General features: G+C 42.6%; 1 protein-coding gene across 1 annotated transcript; it reads right to left on the reverse strand.

Annotated features, from left to right (window-relative positions):
* Window positions 1-5,268: 5,268 nt before the first annotated feature.
* LOC119627222 (small ribosomal subunit protein eS12-like) lies at window positions 5,269-20,444 on the reverse strand. The gene is made up of 4 exons (XM_038006846.2): window positions 20,358-20,444; window positions 18,407-18,460; window positions 11,162-11,242; window positions 5,269-5,673 (listed from the first exon to the last, which is right to left on the reverse strand). Exons 1-4 carry the CDS (start codon window positions 20,442-20,444, stop codon window positions 5,269-5,271), a joined length of 627 nt encoding a protein of 208 aa, XP_037862774.2.
* Between the last annotated feature and the right edge of the window lie 2,273 nt (window positions 20,445-22,717).

Here is a 22,717-nt window from a genome sequence, read left to right on the forward strand (position 1 = left end):
ACAGAACCCAGACTTTTAGAGAGGAACATTGCCTTTTGGAATAAGACTACACTTCCAGCTTCTTCCCAGCTAGTTTACTGGCCAATGAGATGCAAGAAAAAACTGGGAAGCACAGTAAAGGAAGGCCTGGCCCCCTTTTCCCTTTGCCCCTTCCCGCCTCGTATTTTCTGGGAATGAGAAGACCTTCACCAAAGATGGCAGTCACAAACTAGGATGTTAGGGCAGAAACATAAAAGGACGCTGAGTCTTGACATACAGAGACCTTGAACTGCCTACATGCAGACTTCTTTGATGTGAGAAAATCAAACCCTTATGTGTATAAGTCACTGTCATTTTTGGCTGTTATATACAGCCTGGTCTAATTCCTAAATGGCTAGCCTCTCTTTCCCAAGGTTTAAAAGTATCTTAACTTACATAGAAATATACATTTTTTTTTTTTTTTTTTTTTTTTTGAGACGGAGTCTTGCTCTGTCGCCCGGGCTGGAGTGCAGTGGCCGGATCTCAGCTCACTGCAAGCTCCGCCTCCCGGGTTTACGCCATTCTCCTGCCTCAGCCTCCCGAGTAGCGAGGACTACAGGTGCCGCCACCTCGCCCGGCTAGTTTTTTGTGTTTTTAGTAGAGACGGGGTTTCACCGTGTTAGCCAGGATGGTCTCGATCTCCTGACCTCGTGATCCACCCGTCTCGGCCTCCCAAAGTGCTGGGATTACAGGCTTGAGCCATACATTTATAAATTAGAACATTCTTATGACTGGGCCAGGTTCACCAGCGCAAAGTTAACCTTGGACTCATGAAACATTTTGGACCAAAACATATACTTTATCTAAACCACACATTGGCATAGTCTTGGCATTCTATTTTCATGCTGAAAGAAAGCAATATTCTGCCAAAGAAGATCTTTTTCTTTTTCTTTTTCTTTTTCTGTCACCCAGGCTGGAGTGCAGTGAGGTGATCTCAGCTCACTGTAACCTCCACCTCTCAGGATCAAGCAATTCTACCACCTTGGCCTGCCAAGTAGTTGGGACTACAGGCACGTGCCACCAAACCCAGCTAATTTTTGTACTTTTAGTAGAGACAAGTCTTCACCATGTTGGCCAGGCTGGTCTTGAACTCCTAAGCTCAAGCAATGTGCCCGCCTCAGCCTCCCAAACTGCTGGAATTACAGGCGTGAGTCACCACACCCAGCACCAAAGAAGGTCCTTAACACATAGGCAAACACCTGGACATTTTTGCTGGTGGTCATTGTTCAATCCAAGCGCCAAACTGAACTCTAAGTAACAACTTCTTTTCAACCTAATCAGATATGTTAGAGGTCTCCGAAAAGTGGTCAAATGTTCACAAGCTGAATTCTGGTTGAAAGCTTTCTACACTTCCAATCTGTTTCTCCTTAGGAGGAACTCCAGCTGGCCCCTCTTTTAGCAAGTTCTCATTCTTCTTTAAGACCTTTAGAGAAATGTCCTTCAGTGTGGTTAGAGGTAGCTGGACCCTAGTGGTGGCCTCTGCATAGCCACTCTGAGAGTCAACCTGCCAGGACCTCTCTCTGTTCCCCTGCCACAGGGCTGCCTTCCAGCCCCTCAGGCAGTCCTCCTCCTCACTGGGCCAGCTCCATGTCCCTTATGGTGTGGGGAATTGGTGAGGGGGTGGACTTAAATAACTTATTTTTATAATGACTAAATGTTAAAATATGTTATTCCATAAGAAAAGAAAAATGTTAAGGAGTACCTTCTTTGGGAAATGTTTGTTAATAACTAACATTTATTGAATACTTACTATGTTCTGGGCACTGTACTAAACACCTTTTTAAATACTGTCACCACGTTTGAGATCTAAAACAGGGTTGGAGAGGTGAAGTAGCTCTACCTGATGTGACTGCAGGGATTTAATTCCAAGTCTACCCAATTCCAAAGCCTGATCCTGTTTTGTTTTGTTTGAGACAGGGTCTCACTCTGTCACCTAGGCTGGAGTGCAGTGGCACGATCATGGCTCACTGTAGCATCAAAGTCCTGGGCTGAAGGGATCCTCCAACCTCAGCCTCCCAAGTAGCTGGGACTACAGTCATGAGCCACCACACCCAGCTAATTTTTGTATTTTTTGTAGAGATGGTGTTTCTCCATGTTGCCCAAGCTGATCTTGAACTCCTCAGCTCAAGCAATCTACCTGCCTCGGCCTCCCAAAGTGCTGAGATTACAGGCATGAGCCACTGTACCCACCTGAGCCACCGCACCCAGCACCCACCTGATCCTTCAATGCTTAGGGAACACTGCAGTTTGAAAATGCTACCAATGTTCTAATGCCACTAGAACACACGTTCTCAACAAGGGTGATATTGCCCTCAAGAGAGCAAAAGCTGGTTCTTAGTGGCCAACTAAAAAAAAAAAAAAAAGAAAACCAGTCCTTACTCCTTTTAGGTATAAGGCACAGATATACATACAGTGCATAATGGATTTGCAGTTTACCTGTGGTATTAAATTTTCCTGAGAGGAGGGGGCAGTTAGGGAAAAAAATATAAAAAGGCTCCTTACAGGGACAATAATCAATAATGAAAACAAGGTTGAGCAACAGTGTGTTAGGACATTTTGGCAAAGAGCATGTTTACTGAAAGCAAGCACTGTCTTACACAACTCCCAAGGTTTTCTCAGGGCACAGAAGACAGCGTCAACACCTGAGCTTTGTTCACTGAAACCTTTTAGTCATTATGCCGTGTGATCCTCCCAAGAATCCCTTCATGAAATCACTAAGGAAGATATTTACTCTCCACTTTTAATAGATGAGGGATCTGAGCTTTAGAGATGGTAATCACTACCTACATTTAGTACCAAATAAAACTACCCTTTAAGAATAAAAAGTGATATAAAGAAATTTGTAAACAAAGCAAAACCGAGTTTGTTATAAACAGAACTTCAGTAAGAGAACTGTAAAGTCTGAGATGTATGAAAGAATGAAAGAAAGCAAAGTGGTTAACATGTGAACAAATCTATAGGAATGTTGATATATAAAACCATAGTTGTAATGTCTACTTTGGGGGCTTCCAGACATAAGACAGAACTAAAATACCGGGCAACAATGGCATATAAGTCAGTGGGGAGTGGTTAGAGGTTAAGCATGCTCAAGTCGTTGATTTGGTCAGGAGAAGAGTAAAGATAGTAATTTGAGAAAGTAAGCTAAATATACATGTTAAATTTCCAGGTTAAAAAAAATAGAAGACATCAAGAATTAACTGCCAAATCAGAAGAATGAAAAGTGGAAGGAGGCTGGGAGCGGTGGCTCACACCTGTAATCTCAGCACTTTGGGAGGCTGGGGTGGGCGGATCACCTGAGGTCAGGAGTTCAAAACCAGCCTGGCCAACATGGTAAAACCCCATCTCTACTAAAAAATACAAAAATTAGCTGGGAATGGTGGCTCTTCCCTGTAATCCCAGCTACTCAGGAGGCTGAGGCAGAAGAATCACTTGAATCGGGGAGGTGGAGGTTGCAGTGAGCTGAGATGGTGCCACTGCACTCCAGCCTAGGTAACAGAGTGAGACTCTGTCTCAAAAAAAATAAAATATAAATATAAATATAAATGGAAGGAGCGAATCCTATACTTCTCATGACAAATGTTATAAATCATTCAAAAATTATCAAATTGAGTCTTTAAATTCACTTAAAATTATCATCCTTCAATATAGTTGAATGTTGCTTAAAATCATTTGCATGGGTACAAAATTTTTTATACTAAAAATAAGAAAATGTTTTTCTTTATGGCTTAAAAATTGCCTATGGCTTACATAGTGTTTCCTCAAGGGTGGTCCGTAACTCCAGCCTCCTGAGATGCTTTGCCCCAAGGGAAAGCATCCATGATCCAGCCATCTGAGGGATGCTGCACAGCACAGCCTCACCTGTAGACTCACAAAGCTGTGTGGCCCTAAGACTTATACTTAGTAAAGAAGTCTGCCTGCCTTGATTAACTCTGGTGTTTTCCAACCATTTTTTTCCCCACTCCATGAAATACACTAAAACTCCACACACTAAAACAAAAACCAAACTCTGGGGAGCTCTAAATTAAAGCTTTTGTTATTGTTGTTGTTGTTGTTGTTGTTGTTGTTGAGATGGAGTCTCTGTATCCCTGGCTGGAGTACAGTGGCGCAGTCTCGGCTCACTGCAACCTCTGCCTCCCGGGTTCAAACAATTCTCCCACCTCAGCCCTAAGTAGCTGGGATTACAGGCGCCTGCCACCCTGCCTGGCTAATTTTTATATTTTTGTAGTGATAAGGTTTCACCTCATTGGCCAGGCTGGTCTTGAATTCCTGACCTCAGGTGATCCACCCACCTCGACCTCCCAAAGTGGGATTATGGGCATGAGCCACCGTGCCTGGCAGTTAAAGCCTTCTTGTTTGAGCCAGATGGCTAAGATTGAGAACTCACCAAAAATGCAAAATGTAGACTCAATTCTTTTGAAGTTTCACAGAACTGTTTTAAAAGGTTGAAACTGCAACCTCAAGCATTTTGAAACATGGCCGTGTCAGCCACTCGCACAACCTCACAAGTACACTCCTTGCTACCCAGAAATAACACTGCCTCCGTGACCCCACACACGTGCCCACGGAGTTTCTCTGGTGTGGGCTTGTAGGAAAGACAGTGATTGAAACAGCATGCCCAGCATTCTCTCACAGCCTCACGCCTTCTGCCGTCCCACCACAGAAATGATCATGGTTAGTTTGCTCACCTCATTGTTCTCCTTCGTTCACTGCTTACCCACCATCTTCTTCCTCTCCAGTCTAGCTTTGGAAGCTTGAAAGGAGTTGAGACTAAAGAGATATTTCTGAGATAGTCTCCTGGCTCCCTGGGATAAAGTCCATGGATTAAAGTCCCCCAGAATAGTCACTTTCTTTCCCTATGTGGGCCTCAGTTTCCCCAGTGGTCCAAGGAAAGGGTAGAAAGCATGGCTTCTGAACCCCTTCTAATCTCTAATTGTACATCTGTAAAATGAAGGGATGGAAGATGATGATGCCTGACTTTTCTTCCAGCTCTTACATTCTCCAATCTCAGGAATCACCTCACTTTACTCTCTCTCAGAAAAGACAGCTGTAGCTCAGAGAGATGACGTGACTTGCCCAAGGCTATGCAGCAGGGACTAGACTTGCCGGGCCCGAGTCCTGCCTAGCTCAGCATTCATGTGTTTTTACATGTGTGCTGTGTGTGTATATGTGAGCACATATTTGTGAATACATGACAAGGTGGCATATTCTAAAGATTCTTTGTGTGCACGTGTGAGTCTAAGATTTATTTCTTCATTTCTTGTATTTGAAGTACTCTTCAATGACATCCTTGGCCTGAGACTCTTTGCCATAGTCCTTAACTACTACACAACTGCTACTAACCACTTTATAGGGTTTCCCCCCTCTGTCAGTTTTACAGAGGCCTGCCCATTCCCCTAGTTTCTTGTTGTCATCACCCTTAATTAGGTTGATTTGGTGTTCAGCACAAAGGGCCTCCACCAACTTGACATACATAGGCCCATCACAGTTGGCTGCAAGCACACAAAGATGGGCTTGGCGCTTGTCCAAGGCTTTGGCAGCTTTGCAAATTCTGCATGCTAGGCCATCGTGGATGAGGGCGGTCTTCAGCACCTCTTGTAAAGCAGTATTAACGTCCATTACACCTCTAACAGAAATGCCTTTCTCGGCCGTGGCGGTGGGTTATGGGGGAAGCCCAATCTTGAATGCACCAAAGCCTCCGCCTCCGCACAACTCAGCGGTGTCAGGGAAAAAGCATATTGTAAAGATTGTCGTTGAGCTCAGACATTTCCTAAGGCACCCATGCAGGTCAGGGGTGCTGTGCAGTCAGTCTTGGATGTGAAGCAGGAGGGAGCAGACGTGAGGAGGTAGGAGCTACAGGAATGCTCAAAGGATCACATCTCCTTCCTCCTCCCCAGTCTCTGCATCACAGGGGCTCATGCTCCTTGCTTAGCCTGTTGAGGTTACCTGAAACCAGTCCAGGCTGGTGAGCTGCTTTCTGCTCCCAGCTCAGGAGCACCAGGCAGGACTAAGCACAGCCAGCCATCAAATTCTGCCTGATCTAGCCCAGTGCAATTATTGGCATTTTGTTTCTACCTCCATGTTTTGACCCTGGGTTCATCAGCTTGACCTTTAGCCCTAAAAGACACTATCATATTTGCTGAGTTTGGCGGCATTTCCACAGCTGCTTCTGTCTTTACACCCTGCAGCTCCTCCTCTGCCATTCCACTCAGCACTTCTCTCCCCCAAAATCCGCAGGTGCCTATCCCCACAGTGGCTGTTCCTGCAAGTCTCCCTGCTTTGATCAGATTCCCATGCTGTCTGACAACCATTTTTTTTTAATGTTTGTACCCTACTGCTAGTCACCCACTCAAAGGAGGCCAAAACTACAATTCCTCTTTCCTCTTTTCCATCCATGCTGATATCATGTCTCTAAGGCTCACTTACACTTCTATTATCTTCTCCACTGAGGTAGAGATTATAAATCAATACATGTCATAACCTCAGTGTACGGGATGGCTGTGTGTGGGTGAGAGAGAGAGAGAGAGAGAGAACACAAATGTTGGGATAGTAGAAATTGCCACTAACTGATGTGTTACAATATAAAGAGGGAATACTGCTTATCTTCCAATTCCTATTTTCAAAGTCAGACTCATCTTTCCAGAACTGTCACTCCCAGCTGTGGGAATAAAGTTCAGGAGCTCAGATTGCCTTAGCTCCCTCCTTCTCACTCCAATGGGTAGTTCATACCAGCTCCACCTTCCATCCCCAGGAGGAGCCCCTTCCAGGTTCCTTGACACCTGCCCCATCATACATCTTACCCCATGGTGAGCTGAAGCTCCAGCTCAGCCCCAGGGGCAACTGGCCTAGAGTGAACCATTTCTCAGGATCTCACTGGAGGTGGGAGGAGGTGGGTGGAGGAAGGTTTTGGTGGGTAAGCAAGGGGCAGAGGGACATGGTAGCACTGCTCCAATTGTTGTTGCTTTGAGATGGAGGCATTAAAGGATAAATTCGTGAAAGACAGAGAGACTGGAAGGATTTCCTCTCATGGGATCCAACCCTGGCCACACCACAGAATCCCTGTGACGCTTTCAAATAATGTGAATGTGCTGAGCACATCCCAGACCAAGGAAACTGAAACTCCAGGTGCGTAGCCCAAGAACCTGTGTCTGAAAAAAGTTCCCCAGGTGATTCAGATACACAGCAATATAACCTGACCTCCTGATACAACAGGAAGCATACAACATCACCAATGAAGATACAACTGATACAACAGGAAGCATACAACATCACCAATGAAGATACAACTGATACAACAGGAAGCATACAACATCACCAATGAAGATACAACTGATACAACAGGAAGCATACAACATCACCAATGAAACATTCTTGACAAAAATGTCTAACCTGAATCCAACCATGAGAATGCAATGTGACAAATCCAGTTGTGGGACATTCTATAACACAACAGGCCTGAATTCTTTTAAAAAGTCAGTATCATTTTAAAAAAGGAAGGAAGGAAGGAAGGAAGGAAGGAAGGAAGGAAGGAAGGAAGGAAGGAAGGAAGGAAGGAAGGAAGGAAGGAAGGAAGGAAAGAAAGAAGGAAGGAAGGAAAGAAAGAAGGAAGGAAGGAAAAAAGTTGACCAGATGCAGTGGCCCACTCCTGTAATCCCAGCACTTTGGGAGGCTGAGGTGGGCAGATCACCTGAGGTCAGGAGTTGGAGACCAGCCTGGCCAACATGATGAAACCCCATCTCTACTGAAAATACAAAAATTAGCCAGGCGTGGTGGCAGGCGCTTGTAATCTCAACTACTAGGGAGGCTGAAGCAGAAGAATCACTTGAACCCAGGAGGCAGAGGTTGCAGTGAGCCAAGATCACACCACTGTACTCCAGCCTGGGTGACAGAGTGAGAGCTTGTCTCAAAAAAAAAAAAAAGAAAGAAAGAAAGAAAAGTCATGGACAGCGGGCTGCTTTAGATTAAAAGGTACTTAAAAAGACATAATATGAGACATAACACAATGCATAAATTTGAATTAGATCTCAGAATTAAAACACACATGCAAATATAAAAAATATTTTGGAGCCAATTGTAGAAATTTGAATATAGAATGCAAATTAATTATAAAATTATTAATTTTCTTAGTTGTAATGATAATGTTGTGGCTGTATAGAAGTTTCTTACTTTTACAAACTGCTGCTAAATGTGTGAGAGTGAAGTGCTATGATTTCTACAGCTTTCTTTCAAATGGATCAGCATAAAAGAAATGTAGAAAACAGGAGATTAATGAAATGTGGCAAACTGGTGACAACTGGTAAATCTAGTGAAGGATATTTGTGTATTTACTCTGCCTTTTTCTCTCTTTCTCTGAGATAGGGTCTCGCTCTTTCACCCAGGCTGGAGTGCAGTGGCACAATCATAGCTGACTGTATCCTCAAACTCCTGGGCTCTTGTGATTCTCCTACCTCAGCCTCCTGAGTTGCTAGGATTACAGGTGGCCACCACCCTGCCTAGCTAATTTTTCTTTAGTTTTTGTGTAGAGACAGGGTCTTGCTACGCTGCTCAGGCTGTTCTTGAACTCTGAGATTCAAGTGATCCTCCCACCTTGGCCTCCCAAATTCCTGGGAGTATAGGTGTGAGCCAAAGCACCCAGTCAGTTCTACCATTCTTTTAAATGTGCAGTTTTAATATTTTTGACACCCCAGATACCTATGTGGCTGCACACAATCAAAGTTACCACCCTTCCCAGCTCTTCTCCAGCCCCTCCCTTCCAATTCTGAGGTCCTAGAGTCCCTAGAACAGTGGTTCTCAAACCTCTGCACGCAAGAGCCTGGAGGTCACATTAAAGCACAGACTGCTGGGCCCAACCCCTAGGGTTTCTGCTTCATAGGTCAGCTGTAGGGCCGAGAGTGTGCATTTCTATCAAACACCCAGGTGATGCCGATTAGAGGCCTCACTCCAAGAACTACTCCCCCAGAGGGCTAGAAGATAGGCCAATGCCCCTATTCACAGTTCATCTCCGAGATATGCTATAGCCTCCAGCCGGCAAAGCCAAGATGCTTCATCTTTTCCAGGAAAAGTTTGGGTAATTTGGCAATAACACCCACCAGAGGGCAGCAAACTCCAGTGGAAAGAAATTTTCAGGAAAGGAAAGGAATTTGACTGAACTCGTGGGGCCCCTTCCTGAGGATTCTGACATCCTACAGAGGACTGAGGTGGTTGAGGCCATCGGGGTCAGACTATAATAATTCCCTACATTTGGTTAACGCTTCATGTCAAACTTTCCCGTACTATACAATGGTCCTGAGGCAACAGAGCTTCAACATCTCTATGTGACAGATAAGATAACAAGGCTCAGAAAGATGAAGTGAAGGTGACTTGTCCAAGATGAGAGGGCTGGTGATTTATCAGATCAGGAACTTGGGTGCAGGCTGCCTGATGCCTCATTTCTTGCTTTCCCTCACGCCTATCTGCAGTAATAGCCTCTGGGATTTCTTGATGATTTTTTACGTATTTCCTCTTTTAATTTTCACAGTTACCTATAAGGCATGCTTTCCAGTTACCTCCACTTTACAGACAAGGTAAGGGAGGTGGGAGGAAACGGACTCGCCCAATTAATAAGTAGTGAAGCTGGGATTTGAACTCAGGCCTGTCTGACTCAAGAATCCACAAACACCTGATTCCCTAGAGTCATGTGTAGTCAGCAGCCAGTCAAGCAGCACTTACAGTAAGTCTGGGACTATGCAAGTCACTGGTGATGCCATCCTGGCCCTCTAGCAGCGGCCAGTCTAGAAAAATCTAAGATGAAGGTGCCCATGCCAAGTGTTACAGGAAGCCCACCAGGTGAGTCCCATCATCCCCATTTTACAGATGAGGCAATGGGGCCTAGAGAAGTCAATCAACTTGCCTAAGACCCCAAGACAGTAAGTGATGGATCAGGGATTCACACTTGGGCCATTTACTATACCTGCAGCTTTTATGCATCTCACCCCAAATTTTCTGAGCCAACATGTGGGAAATAGAAAATGTCCCAAAACATGTGGAACATTCATTCAGCTGCAGCGGACATTCATTCCATTGCTGTCGTCCTCCCATCAGCTCTCTGCTGCCCCTCAGCTCAGCCTGCAGCTCAGACTCCTACCGGGCAAGGCCCTCCTCCCCTATAGAACCTCCCTTCCCCTTCCCATTGCCAAGTCAGGGTTTTCTTCTAGAATGGCCCAGAAAAATAAAGTCAGGCCATTTTGCATATTGATGACCCTTGATGAAGAACTGCTGTTGAGAGTCAAAGAAGTTTCCCTAGGACCCTCACCTCTCAGCCTCCACTACCACCAAGAGGCATAAAGTAAGGGCAGTGTCTGACAGCAGATCTGGGGCTGGGGACGTGCAGATGTTTTCCTATTTGGACCTGGGAGTCCCCTGACCCAAGCCAGGCTCCCTCCCTGGGAAGCCCTTTTGTTATTCCCGCAGATTCCAGTCATCACACCGGTTCTCCCATCCTTGTGGTTCTCCCTCCTTTACTTCCTACAAGTACACTTGGGGATTCTGATTCTTTCCCTTCAAGACTCAGTAGAATAACATGTCCTTTCTGTGCTGCCTCCTAAACCAAACTCACATGCCCACTACAAGAGAAGTCGTTTCGTATGTAGAAAAGAATATTGGATTTTGAAATCTGACTTTAAATATCTGGGTATAAAACCCAGTTCCAGCACTCACAAGCAGGAGACTAGGACAAATCTCTTAATTTCTCTTGGCTGGACATCATTTTCCTGTGCCCATGGGAATTATAGCCTCCGGGGCCATCTAACAAAAATACAGGGTTACTGTGGTGTTAAAGCAATATATCATGGAAGGCACTTTTTTTACTCTTAAGTTCTTTATACTAAGTATGAATGTTGAAAACAAAAATTATATCATCTGGTAGCATTCTCAATGATGTAGATGGAACACGTAGGACAACAAAAAGGGAGGATTAATGAAACTATGTTGTTATGCCTTTCACATTTTGCTTAGTTGCCAGAGTGGAGGGGTTAGCAAGGGATAAATGTTAACTCTAAGTAGAATTAGGAATCAACAATAGGAAACATGTGTAAGATACAAAACCAGAAAGCAGGCTTGGATTCTTTGATTAACAGTAAAGGAGGTCCCTGAAACTGATATTTCTCACCTTTTCATTTGGTGCCTCTGAGGTAGCACTACAGAGTAGCAGATTACAGGAAGATCCTGAACGGAGAGGAGAACTGCTGACCTGTGCAAAGCACAGAGGATAATCACAGGAGGACAAACAGCTTGAAGCTGCTGAGAGAATGGCTCCAGCATCTGCTTTGGGGCAGGGAAATTTTAGGAAAAATATCTATGGAAATTAAGGATCTGGAAATACAGTCCCTTCCCATGCCATCAAAACTCTTGAAAAGTGCTGCTGTAAACCCAGTTTGAAGATTCTCCCGTAATTCCCACGTGTCATGGGAGGGACCTGGTGGGAGGGACCTGGTAGGAAGGAATTGAATCATGGGGCTGGGTCTTTCCCATGCTGTTCTCGTGATAGTGAATAAGTCTCACAAGATCTGCTGGTTTTATAAAGGGCAGTTCCCCTACACACACTCTTCTTGCCTGCTGCCATGTAAGATGTGCCTTGCTCTTCCTTCACCTTCCACCATGATTGTGAGACCTTCCAAGCCATGTGAAACTGTGAGTCTATTAAACCTCTCTCCTTTATAAATTACCCAGTCTTAGGTATGTCTTCATTAGCAGCGTGAGAACAGACTAACACACCTTCCCACGTTCCTGCCTCTCTCTACTGCGTCTGTTCCCAAGGGCCTCCTCTTGCTCTTGTATAAACCTGGGTTTCCTGTCCTGCCCAATTCAAGAAGTCTCCCTATAAACTCCTGGTCTTCAGCCCTGAAAGCCCCCTGAAAACCTCACGTCTTTGAAGACTCAACTTAGGCTGCCTCTACCTATCCTCCTTCCTATATGGAATTGTGCCTCTACTGTGCCCTATACACTTTTACCACAATGTTTATAATACTTTGTTGATTTTGTTTATACATCTGTTCCCCATTTTTGGAATTAATACTTTATTCCTTTCTGTATCCTCAGTTCAGGAAACACTGTAGAAGTGCATTAAATGTCAATTGAATGGATAAAACCAAGGTCTACATGCTCTTTCTTTGTAATGACAGCCTCTTTCAATCTTGCCAACCTTAGTTTGACCCAGACCTGACATAATGTAACCACAATCTAGCCATGGCACGACCTGGCTTCAAAGCTCTTTTAACCCTGTCAGGATGCTGTTTGCTATCCAAGTTACTGATAACTAGTTTCAGTGCTGACTGCACATTAGAATCACCTGGGAAGATTTTTTTGTTGTTTTTTAAGGCTAGTCAAGTGAAGCAAAGGAGATAGAGAAGAAACCAAGAATTCTATAGCTGGTTGTGATCAACTAGTTATAAACATCACTGCATTTGGCCCAACCCTGGGAAGTTTTGTGAAGTGCTGATGCTCAGGACTCAACATAGACCACTAAATCAAAAGTCCTACAGAGTGGGGAGCCTGGGCATCAGCATCTTTAAAGCCTCCCAGGTGATTCTAATGGGTAACCAAGGTTGAGAACTGCCATCTTAACAGAAGGGGCTTTGGGTTTGCACTATCTTCAGATGTGGAAGAATTCTTAATTCAACCTCAAATTTGTTTACTAATCTTCCCTCCAAGTGTGGGCTCCCAAATTTTTTCCTCAAAGCTGAATGCCCATTCACCTGGATGTCAGCCCAGCGTTTAAGCCTAAAATATCATATCTCTAAATATTTAAAAGTTATAGATTGAGCTAAAAATTGTTAAATACAGTATGCCCTTTCCTCCTTCCTGACAAATACAACTTTTGTAACACCAAAATTGAAAAATGTGTACAAAACTAAGCTTTTACATGACTAAAAGTTGGCAAAATATCAAAGAGAACTGATTGCACATGTCTGGTTGCATACCTTGATGCGCTGTTTATGTGGGTAATACAATAAAGGTGTACTATAATTACACTTGGCCCTTGAACAACAAGGCGGTGAGGGGTACCCCCTCCCCATCCTACACAGTTGAAAATCCAAAACTTTTGACTCCCCAAACTTTACTAATAGCCTACTATTGACTGGGAGCCTTACAGACAACATAAACAGTCAATTAACACACATTTTGTGTGTTATATGTATTATATACTGTATTCTTACAATACAGTAACCTAGAGAAAAGAAAATCTTATCCAAGTCATAAAGAAGAGAAAACATATTTACTATTCCTTAAGTGGAGTGGATCATCGTAAGAGTCTTCACGCTTGTCATTTTCACAATGAGATGGCAGAGGAAGAGGAGGGATTGGTTTTGCTATCTCAGGGGTGGCAGAAGTGGAAGAAAATTCACATATAAGGGGACCCACACAGTTCAAACCTGTTCTCAAGGGTCAACTGTAATTAGTTAGTATAATTTATTCCATAAATATGTGTATTTTGGCCGGGTTTAGTGGCTCAAGCCTGTAATCCCAGCACTTTGGGAGGCCGAGATGGGTGGATCACGAGTTCAGGAGATCGAGACCATCCTGGCTAACACAGTGAAACCCCATCTCTACTAACAAATATACAAAAAACTAGCCGGGCGTGGTGGCGGGCGCCTGTAGTCCCAGCTACTTGGGAGGCTGAGGCAGGAGAATGGCGTAAACCCGGGAGGCGGAGCTTGCAGTGAGCTGAGATCCGGCCACTGCACTCCAGCCTGGGCGACAGAGCAAGACTCTGTCTCTTTAAAAAAAAAAAAAAAAGTGTATTTCTTGCTCTTCATTTCAGTGAATCACTAATAATGTTGCTATAATCAAAATTGTTCACAGTCATGCCGAACTGGCAATTTCATTTAAGGGAAACACTGCTAAGCTAGTAGCCATTGGAATTGTCAATAAATTTATTAAAATGATACTTAGATTGGAAATGAACCACAATTTTCAAACCAATTTCAAACATTGTAATGAGGTCATCTATGGTTAATTAGTGTTATCACTGGAAATACAGTCAAATATTTTAATTCCGTTGTAGAAATTACTATTGCTTATTGTACTAGTCTGTTTTCACACTGCTGTAAAGATACTACCCCAGACTGGGTAATTTATAAAGGAAAGAGTTTTAACTGACTCACAGTTCTGCATGGCTGGGGAGGCCTCAGGAAACTTACAATTACGGTGGAAGGGGAAGCAGGCACCTTCTTCACAAGGCAGCAGGAGACAGACAGAAAGCACAGGCGAAATTGCCACTTATAAAACCATCAGGTATCATGAGAACTCACTCACTATCATGAGAACAGCATGGGGGAAACCGCCCCCATGATCCAATCACCTCCCATAGGTCCCTCCCCCAACATGTGGGGATTACAATTCAGGATGAGATTTGGGTGGGGACATAGCCAAACTATATCACTTATACAGTTATTTTTAGCTTCTTTTGAAACAATATCTACATTGATACTCTAATCCATAAGTTCTTTTAACTTTTTCTGGACTGGATTATTACAAATAAAAAAATACCAATATATTGGTTTGTTTAGATTTCTCTTCAATCAATACAATACCTTAATCTAGAATGGCCACAAAACAGTCTGTAGAAGTCAGTTTCCAGATTGCATATGTGTGAACATTCTCCTTCATAGTCATGCAAATGTTTTTGTTTTGTTGTTCAAATTGCCTTGTATTTTGCTGGAATTTTACTTTTGTTACATATTCATCATGCATCGTTTTTATTTAGAATAACAGTTTTCTTTAAATCTTTAGATATATTTGTAGAATCCATTTTAAAGTGAAATAAAACTTAAAGAGATCATGGTTTTGTTTATTTTTCAGCTAACATTGTTTACAGCAAGCTGTGGTTCATAACAAATAACTGAATGATGAGATTTAAAATTAATTTCACATTCTGCCAAAGACTGAGATTTGTTCTTTATTTGAGGATTTTCTATGGTTTTGCTTAGCTCTATTAATGGATTTCATATCTTGCCTAATAAAATCTAATTGCTTTGACAGTGTTTCGTTAGAATTTTCACTGTGTATCCAAGCATGTTATAAGGTCAGATTTGGTATGTGTTTCATCAATATGTTCCACCTTTACAGAGATATAGAAAACAAGGTAAATAATATTTGAATTGTTCCAAGGAATACCATTGCTATCAGCACAGGTAAAGCCAACATTTCCTTGTTAAAATTCAAACTACAGTTCAAAGGATGTTTCTATATTTTCAACCATAATTCTGGATTGCATACCTTTTTCTTTAACAACTATATTAACATCATTATCACAGGCTTACCCACAATCTTTTAAATCAATGGCTAAAATTTAAAGCTGTGTCTTTAGTTAAGACAAAATCTCTATTTTTCAGAAGTGTAAAACCAGTAAAATACTGATTAATTTCAAGTTCCTTGTTTTCCTCTCCAGATAGTTTAACAGTGAGTATCATAAATGTGAGTCATTCAGGCTGGGCATAGTGACTCACTCCTGTAATCCCAGCACTTTGGAACCCTGAGGCAGGAGGATCGCTTGAGGCCAGGAGTTGGAGACCAGCCCGAACAACATGATGAAACCCCATCTCTACTAAACTACAAAAACATTAGCTGGGCATGGTGGCACACGCCTGTAATCCCACCTACTCGAGAGACTGAGGCAGGAGAATTTCTTGAACCTGGGAGGTGGAGGCTGCAGTGAGCTGAGATAGCGCCACTGAACTCCAGCCTGAACACAAACACATAAAAAAAGTGAGTCACTCAACTTGACTTTTGACCTCTGCAAGCTAGTTCAACTGAGTCATATTTGCTTTTTTAAATGTTAAATATTTATCATTTTATTGTCCTTTAATTTAATAATCTCTTTTAATTCTCAGTCCACAATAGAGATCATTTGTGTGTTTTAAATCTCTTTTATGTTTGATCACCCTAGCAGCAAATTTTTAAATCATTCAAAACCCAGAAAACTTCACCGTTTTCCATAAGAAGTGTATTAAGGCTATAAAAAGCATCATTTTGTTTGGCTAAATAACATGTTTCTTTTAGGAATATTATGGCAGATGTTCTTTATTGGTGTTTACTTGTCTTTGCTGACTACTACTCATTGTCTGCTGCTTATTAACCTTTTTTTCCTCAAACAATTGATTGTGTGCTTTTTGTATGTGCACAGGGCTTTCCTCATCTGGCCATAATACATTATTTAACCAAAGCTAATCTTCAAGATTGGTGATAATTGGTATAGAATTCACAAAATATTTTGTATTTGAACTTAGCATATAAAAGCCAGTTTCTATGATGTCTTTCCCAGTCAGAAGAATTTTGGTGTAAAATGGAATATTGGATGTTCTGCCATGTTCATCCAAAAATTGTAACCATTCACTTGGATGGGACTGTGTTTTGAGAACACAGTCTCCTGCCATAAAAAGGCCATTTTGGCTGGGTGTTGTGGCTCGTGCCTGTAATCCCAGCACTTTGGGAGGCTGAGGCAGGAGGATCACTTGAGGCTAGGAGTTCGAGACCAGTCTGGCCAACATGGTGAAATCTCGTCTCTACTAAAAATGCAAAAATTAGCTGGGCACGGTGGCACGTGCCTGTAATCCCAGCTACTCAGGAGGCTGAGGCTGGAGAATCGCTTGAACCTGGGAGGCGGAGGTTGCAGTGAGTTGAGGTTGCACCTCTACACTCCAGCCTGGGTAACTGAGTGAGACTCCATCTCAAAAAAAATAAATAAATAAAGAAGGCCATTTTCCTGAATCAGCATCCCACAGGTGCAGTAAAGCCCCAAGGTTTCAGTTTCATCTTTCTCCTCTCATTGGGCTAATTTCATGAATGTAACTTCCTTTATGTCTCCTAGGCAGGCACAAGTCGCATCCATCTGTGGCTTCTGAATTGTGAATTTGATATGAATAATTCCCTTTTACATTCTCATTGTTTTGATCACTAATTAGATCTACATTAAGTAAACAATTTGTAAGGTCTTGTGTAAAAATTTTTTGTGGGCTAGTCCAACAAACGCCTACTCACTTTTATTATTTCTCCAGTGTTAAGCAGATTACCTCACTGATTTTGTTTCTTTTCAGCTTCTGAACTTCACCCTATTTTATCTTTTTATCCCAATCTTGACTTATATCCATTCTCAATAATAAAGAAGATTAAAATAAAATGTGATTCAAATTTGTTCAATATAAATATATTTCATCAAATGCATAAACATTTTACATATATGTATTAGTCCATTTTCACACTGCTGTTAAAGACATACCCAAGACTGGGAAGAAAAATATGTTTAATGGACTTACAGTTCCACGTGGCTGGGGAGGCCTCACAATCACGGTGGAAGGCAAAGAGGAGCAAGTCACGTCTTACGGATGGCAGCAGGCAAAAAGAGAGAGCTTGTGCAAGGGAACTCCTCTGTATAAAATCATCAGATCTCATGAGACTTATTCACTATCACGAGAACAGCATGGGAAAGACTTGCCTCCATGATTCAGTTACCTCCCACAGGGTCCCTTTCACAACACATGGGAATTCAAGATGAGATTTGGGTGGTGACACAGCCAAACTATATCACAATATATTTTTAATTTATTTTAACAGTCTTTCAATATTTAAAATTATCTACTAAAATTAAAAGTCAGATATAAATTATAATTAATGAATATAAATTTTAAATAATCGTGACAATTTAATTTCCTGAACACTTAATTAGGTCATATTTAATGTTTTTATAAAAATAAAACATCCTTTTTTTTTTTTTTTTTTGAGATGGAGTCTCACTCTGTCACCCAGGCTGGAGGGCAGTGGCATGATCTCAGCTCACTGCAACCTCCGCCTCCCAGGTTCAAGCAATTCTCCTTCTTCAGCCTCCCCAGCAGGTGGGATTACAGCCACCTGCCACCATGCCTGGCTGGCTAATTTTTGTATTTTTTTTTTAGTAAAGACAGGGTTTCACCATGTTGGCCAGGCTGGTCTTGACTCCTGATCTCAAGCAATCTGCCTGCCTTGGCCTCCCAAAGTCCTGGAATTACAGGCACATCCTTTAATTTTAAATTGCAATACAGCATTGCAATTCTAGCATCCAAAGTCTAACTGGTTGGTTGCCTTCTGAAGTAAAGAATGGATGCTATGCTTCACACATGTTATATGGAGATGTACATAGACACAAGTTAAGAGTAACATCAGTTGTTTGGTGTTGCAAATATTTCTCAACCCTTAGATACAGTTGTTGCAAATATCACACAGATTCCTGAATAACTCCAGCACCAGGAATTTGAAGTTGGAGAGAAGTAGGAAAAGGGATACTTAGCACTCCTAGAAAATATTTAGTAAGAATCTATAGCATTTATATTACCTGAGATGAATGTTTTCAAAAGTTTATTGGTAGTTTTCTTTTCCCTACCTGTGTTTCTGGCACTGAAATCCTCCCTGAATTTGGATTAGTGTCCTCTGATATCTGTAGCAACACAGCCCACAAACATACTTCACATGGCAACACAGACACCTTTCCTTTCTAGGACATACCACTCAGGACAAATAGAGAAGCATTTGCTGGAGCCTGAATGGTGTTAGAGAGCAAAAGTCTAGGGTTGCAAAGCGCCACACACCTGAGTGGTATTTTCTGCGTGCTCATCACAAGTGGGTCTTCTAGAGCCCTCCTGTCCTAGCCCCTGGCCTCACCTCCTTGACGAGAAAGGCACTTTCTTATCTTGCCCAAGAGAGCCCCTTCCTAGGCTTCATCCCTCCATGCCCTAACATAGCATTTTTCAAGACGACCCTCCTGGGAGTCAGAGGCTCTATGGATCCACTTGAAAACCCTACCTACCCATCCCAATCTGCAGCCTGAGACTCTCTGCCCTATTTACCTCAAGAATATTCACCCTTTCGTATCAATTAAGATGCTGTCACTGCACCAAGGTTCTGCTCTGGCATTTTGGCCAAATGAAGCTAGACCAAGCAACACATGCAGACTGACAACCAGGTAGGCTAATGATTTGAAGACTCCTCATCCAATGTTGTGTTGTTGTTTTAATATTCAGAATCAGCGGAGCAGAGAGCTTAAAACATGGAACTCTGTTGCTCCACTGCCTGGGTTGGAATTCCAACCCTGACACAAGCTGTGTGACCTGAAGTCAGGTTCTGTATTGTTTCTCAACCTTAACTTTCTCCTCTGTAAAATGGGAATACCTACCTACCACATAGCATTGTTGTGAGTCATATAAACAATGAAATACATAAACTACCTGGGCTCCGCCAGGCGCAATGGCTCATGCCTGTAATCCCAGCACTTTGGGAGGCCAAGGCAGGCGGATCACGAGGTCAAGAGATTGAGACCATTCTGGCCAAAATTGTGAAACCCCATCCCCACTAAAAATGCAAAACTTAGCTGGGCTTGGTGGTGTGTGCCTGTACTCCCAGCTACTCAGTAGACTGAGGCCAGAGAATCGCTTGAACCTGGGAGGTGGAGGTTGCGGTGAGCCGAGATTGTGGCATTGCGCTCCAGCCTGGGTGACAGAGTGAGCAAGAATCCATCTCAAAAAACAAAAGCAAAAACAAAAACAACTACCTGGGCTCTACCAACACTCCATAGCTACTCTTTTTTTTTTATTTTTTTCTTTTGTGAGACAGGGTCTCTTTCTGTCACCCAGGCTGGAGTGCAATGGCACATTCTCAGCTCACTGCAGCCTTGACCTCCCAGGCTCAAGCAATCCTCCCACTTCAGCCTCCTAAGCAACTGGAACTACAGGCGCACACCACCATGCCTGGCTAATTTCGTTTCTTTTTTGTAAATACAAGGTCTCACTATGCTGCCCAGGCTGATCTTGAACTCCTGGACTCAGGCAATCCTCCCATTACCGGGCCTCCCAAAGTGCTGGGATTACAGGCGTAAGCCACCATGCCCAGTCTCCTTTCATTATTTGTTTAACATTTAGTTACATATTTAGAAACGACCTTGTTTCACAATGAAACATTTTACTTCTTTCTCTAGGCTTAGGACATGATATCTATCATACGTAATTTTCCAAACCAATTTACTGGGGAAAGTGGGGAGCATAATAAAAGGTCTTAATTTTGCATAATAAAGTATATCATTTGTAACTAGCATATATATTGGGCCAACTTGTCTCAGAATTGTAGCAACTGCAAAACCTAGCATCAAACAAATAGCAGCAGCTGGACTCAGAGTTACTGGAGTGGCCTATAAACATGTCATGCAAAAAAAAAAAAAAAAAAAAAAAAGGTCCTATTTACATGTATAAGTCAACTGGCAATATATTCCTGATGTGGTCCACCAGTGTCTGGATGCCCCTATAGACTGGCACTCCAGCTGGCTGAGACTGCCGGCCACTCACCTTGTCTGGTACCTGGTTTTTCTCATGGCCCCTGCCCTGGGCAGCAGCTTCCCACAACCCAGGGGCTGGCATTGACCACGCCAGCATCGTCTAACAGCCTATAGCACCTACATGTCTTTTTCTTCAGAGCTGTGTGCCTCCTGGGACCTGTCACTAAATCCCAGTTTCTAACGCCTCCAGTCTAGGTTTGCTTTGGCTGGTTGTTGTTTTTTCCAGACCTACTCTGAAGCCACTGAGAACATATGCTTACAGGTCTACAATATCAAAATACCTCAAACGTACAGTAACACTCAAATTTGCCTTCAAGAAAAGGGAGCCTTGTTCTCTCAGCAAGCCCTGAGCCCCAGTGCTGGGATTTGTCTCCACGGGACGCCAAATAGGTCAGTCTCTTCCATTTAGTGCAACAAAAGTCAGTCAAACCAGTTGTTTGGCATCATGTGGACCAAGCCCAAGTAAACTAGAAAATAGATGGTAACCAAAAGAAAGAGAAGCTACGCATTTGTGTAAACCGTGGGTCCTATTATCTTTGAGAGACATGGGCACATTAAAATTTGGGCTATGTCTAACCAGTTTCCCCAATCAAGATTGCAGTGGTTTCAACCAGAGGAGCCCTTCAAAGTCTTCACAATAAGAAATAAGTCTTGCACAATAAGAAAAGATTATCTGTGTGATCACTTAGAAAACAATTATCCATTTCCTTCTTTGTCCCAGATTTGAGCCTAAAATGGATCTTCTGTTTGATATTTATTTTGAGATGAAAGAATACTAGATAAAGACATATTCTCTGATATGCTAACATGCAAACAAAGTTTTCCCCATATTCGCCTAGTTACTAAAAGGGAACCCTAATCCACATGCTATCATTTTCCATCAGTGGCCTTTGTCCTTCATCTATCTCCTTCTTCCCTTCTTCCTCCCACTTAGTCTAGACATGCCTCTTTTAAATGATGGACATGGTTGATAAATTTCCATGTCATTTCTTTGAAAAATTGTTTCTCTTTGTTATATATGTAAAAGAAGATTTAAGAGTACAACTTATCAATGTTTCCTATTGTATTAGTAAGTTTTCATGCCGCTGATAAAGACATATGCAAACCTCGGAACAAAAAGAGGTTTAATTGGACTTATAGTTCCACATGGCTGGGGAGGCCTCAGAATGATGGCGAGAGGCAAAAGGCACTTCTTACATGGCAGTCGCAAGAGAAAACGAGGAAAATGCAAAAGCGGAAACCCTTGATAAACCCATCAGATCTGGTGAGACTTATTCACTATAACGAGAATAGCAGGGGAAAGACCAGCCCCCATGATTCAATTACCTCCCCCTGGTTCCCTCCCACAACATGTGGGAATTCTGGGAGACACAATTCAAGTTGAGATTTGAGTGGGGACAGAGCCAAACCTTATCACCTACTGAATTGCTATTATTGCATACCATCTTTTTAAAATAGTTATCACATTCCAAGAGGAAACACTATCATTATTCATAAATTTACCACACACTCAATTTATTTCACCCATATTTATTCTACACAATCTTGAACAAGTGACATTAACTTTTTGCCTTCTAATTTTTCTCCCTTAAAAACAAATTGTGTCTTGCTTGAGTTTTGTCTTCCAAATCTCCACATTCTAAATCCTCATTCATCTGCCTATAATGAATAGTGCATATACTCCCCCACTTTTTGAGTGTCTCTTTCAAAAAATCTTACCAGAAATACAAAACATTAACACAATGTTTAAACCTACTGATGTGGAACAAGCATGAACTTTCTGTTCAAATGCATTGCACAGAATGGTCCTCAGTCTTCTCATATTTAAAGCAGTCGGATGCACTAGACTCAAGAGACGGTCTGAGTTCCTCTGCTGTTCAAATTTTTATTTATCCTTAGTTATTCTCACAGGGCAGATGGTGCAGGAATCTTCCGGTAGAAGGAAACAAAGACAAGAGAAATCAACTGCGAGAGAGAAATGGAACAATAGCTAAAAGGAAGCTGTCCCAGATCCAGGCGAGAAAGATGTCTGACCCAGGGCGAGCCCCATCTGGGGAAAGGAGCTCTTGTCCTGTTGGTTCCTCCCAGCCACAAATACCAGCGCATGTGCACACTCCACATAGACAAATCACACTCTGCACATACACACACACCACACACATACACACCATCGACATCCACACAAAGAGCTGGCTATGGCTCCTTCTCTCGAGTTGAGCCTGTATTTGAGATCTGTTGAGGAGGCGGAAGCTGGGAGTGGCCAAAGAATAAGAAAACAAAAAATGAGCTTTGTGTGAGAGTTCATTGGGATATCACAAAATGTCTTTTTAGTCCTGGAACGATTTTCTGTTGTGTGGGAGGAGAGGAGAG

This window comes from Chlorocebus sabaeus, chromosome 14 (genome assembly GCF_047675955.1).
Source record: "Chlorocebus sabaeus isolate Y175 chromosome 14, mChlSab1.0.hap1, whole genome shotgun sequence".
Lineage (NCBI taxonomy): Eukaryota > Metazoa > Chordata > Mammalia > Primates > Cercopithecidae > Chlorocebus > Chlorocebus sabaeus.

Coding starts and splice junctions, on each gene's coding strand:
- LOC119627222 (XM_038006846.2), bottom strand. CDS start 20,444: ATGCTGGCGTGGTCAATGCCAGCCCCTGGGTTGTGGGAAGCTGCTGCC. Junction 18,461..20,357: donor AAAACCAGGTACCAGACAAG/GTGAGTGGCCGG, acceptor GTGTTGCTACAG/ATATCAGAGGACACTAATCC. Junction 11,243..18,406: donor TTTCAGTGCCAGAAACACAG/GTAGGGAAAAGA, acceptor TGCTTTGCACAG/GTCAGCAGTTCTCCTCTCCG.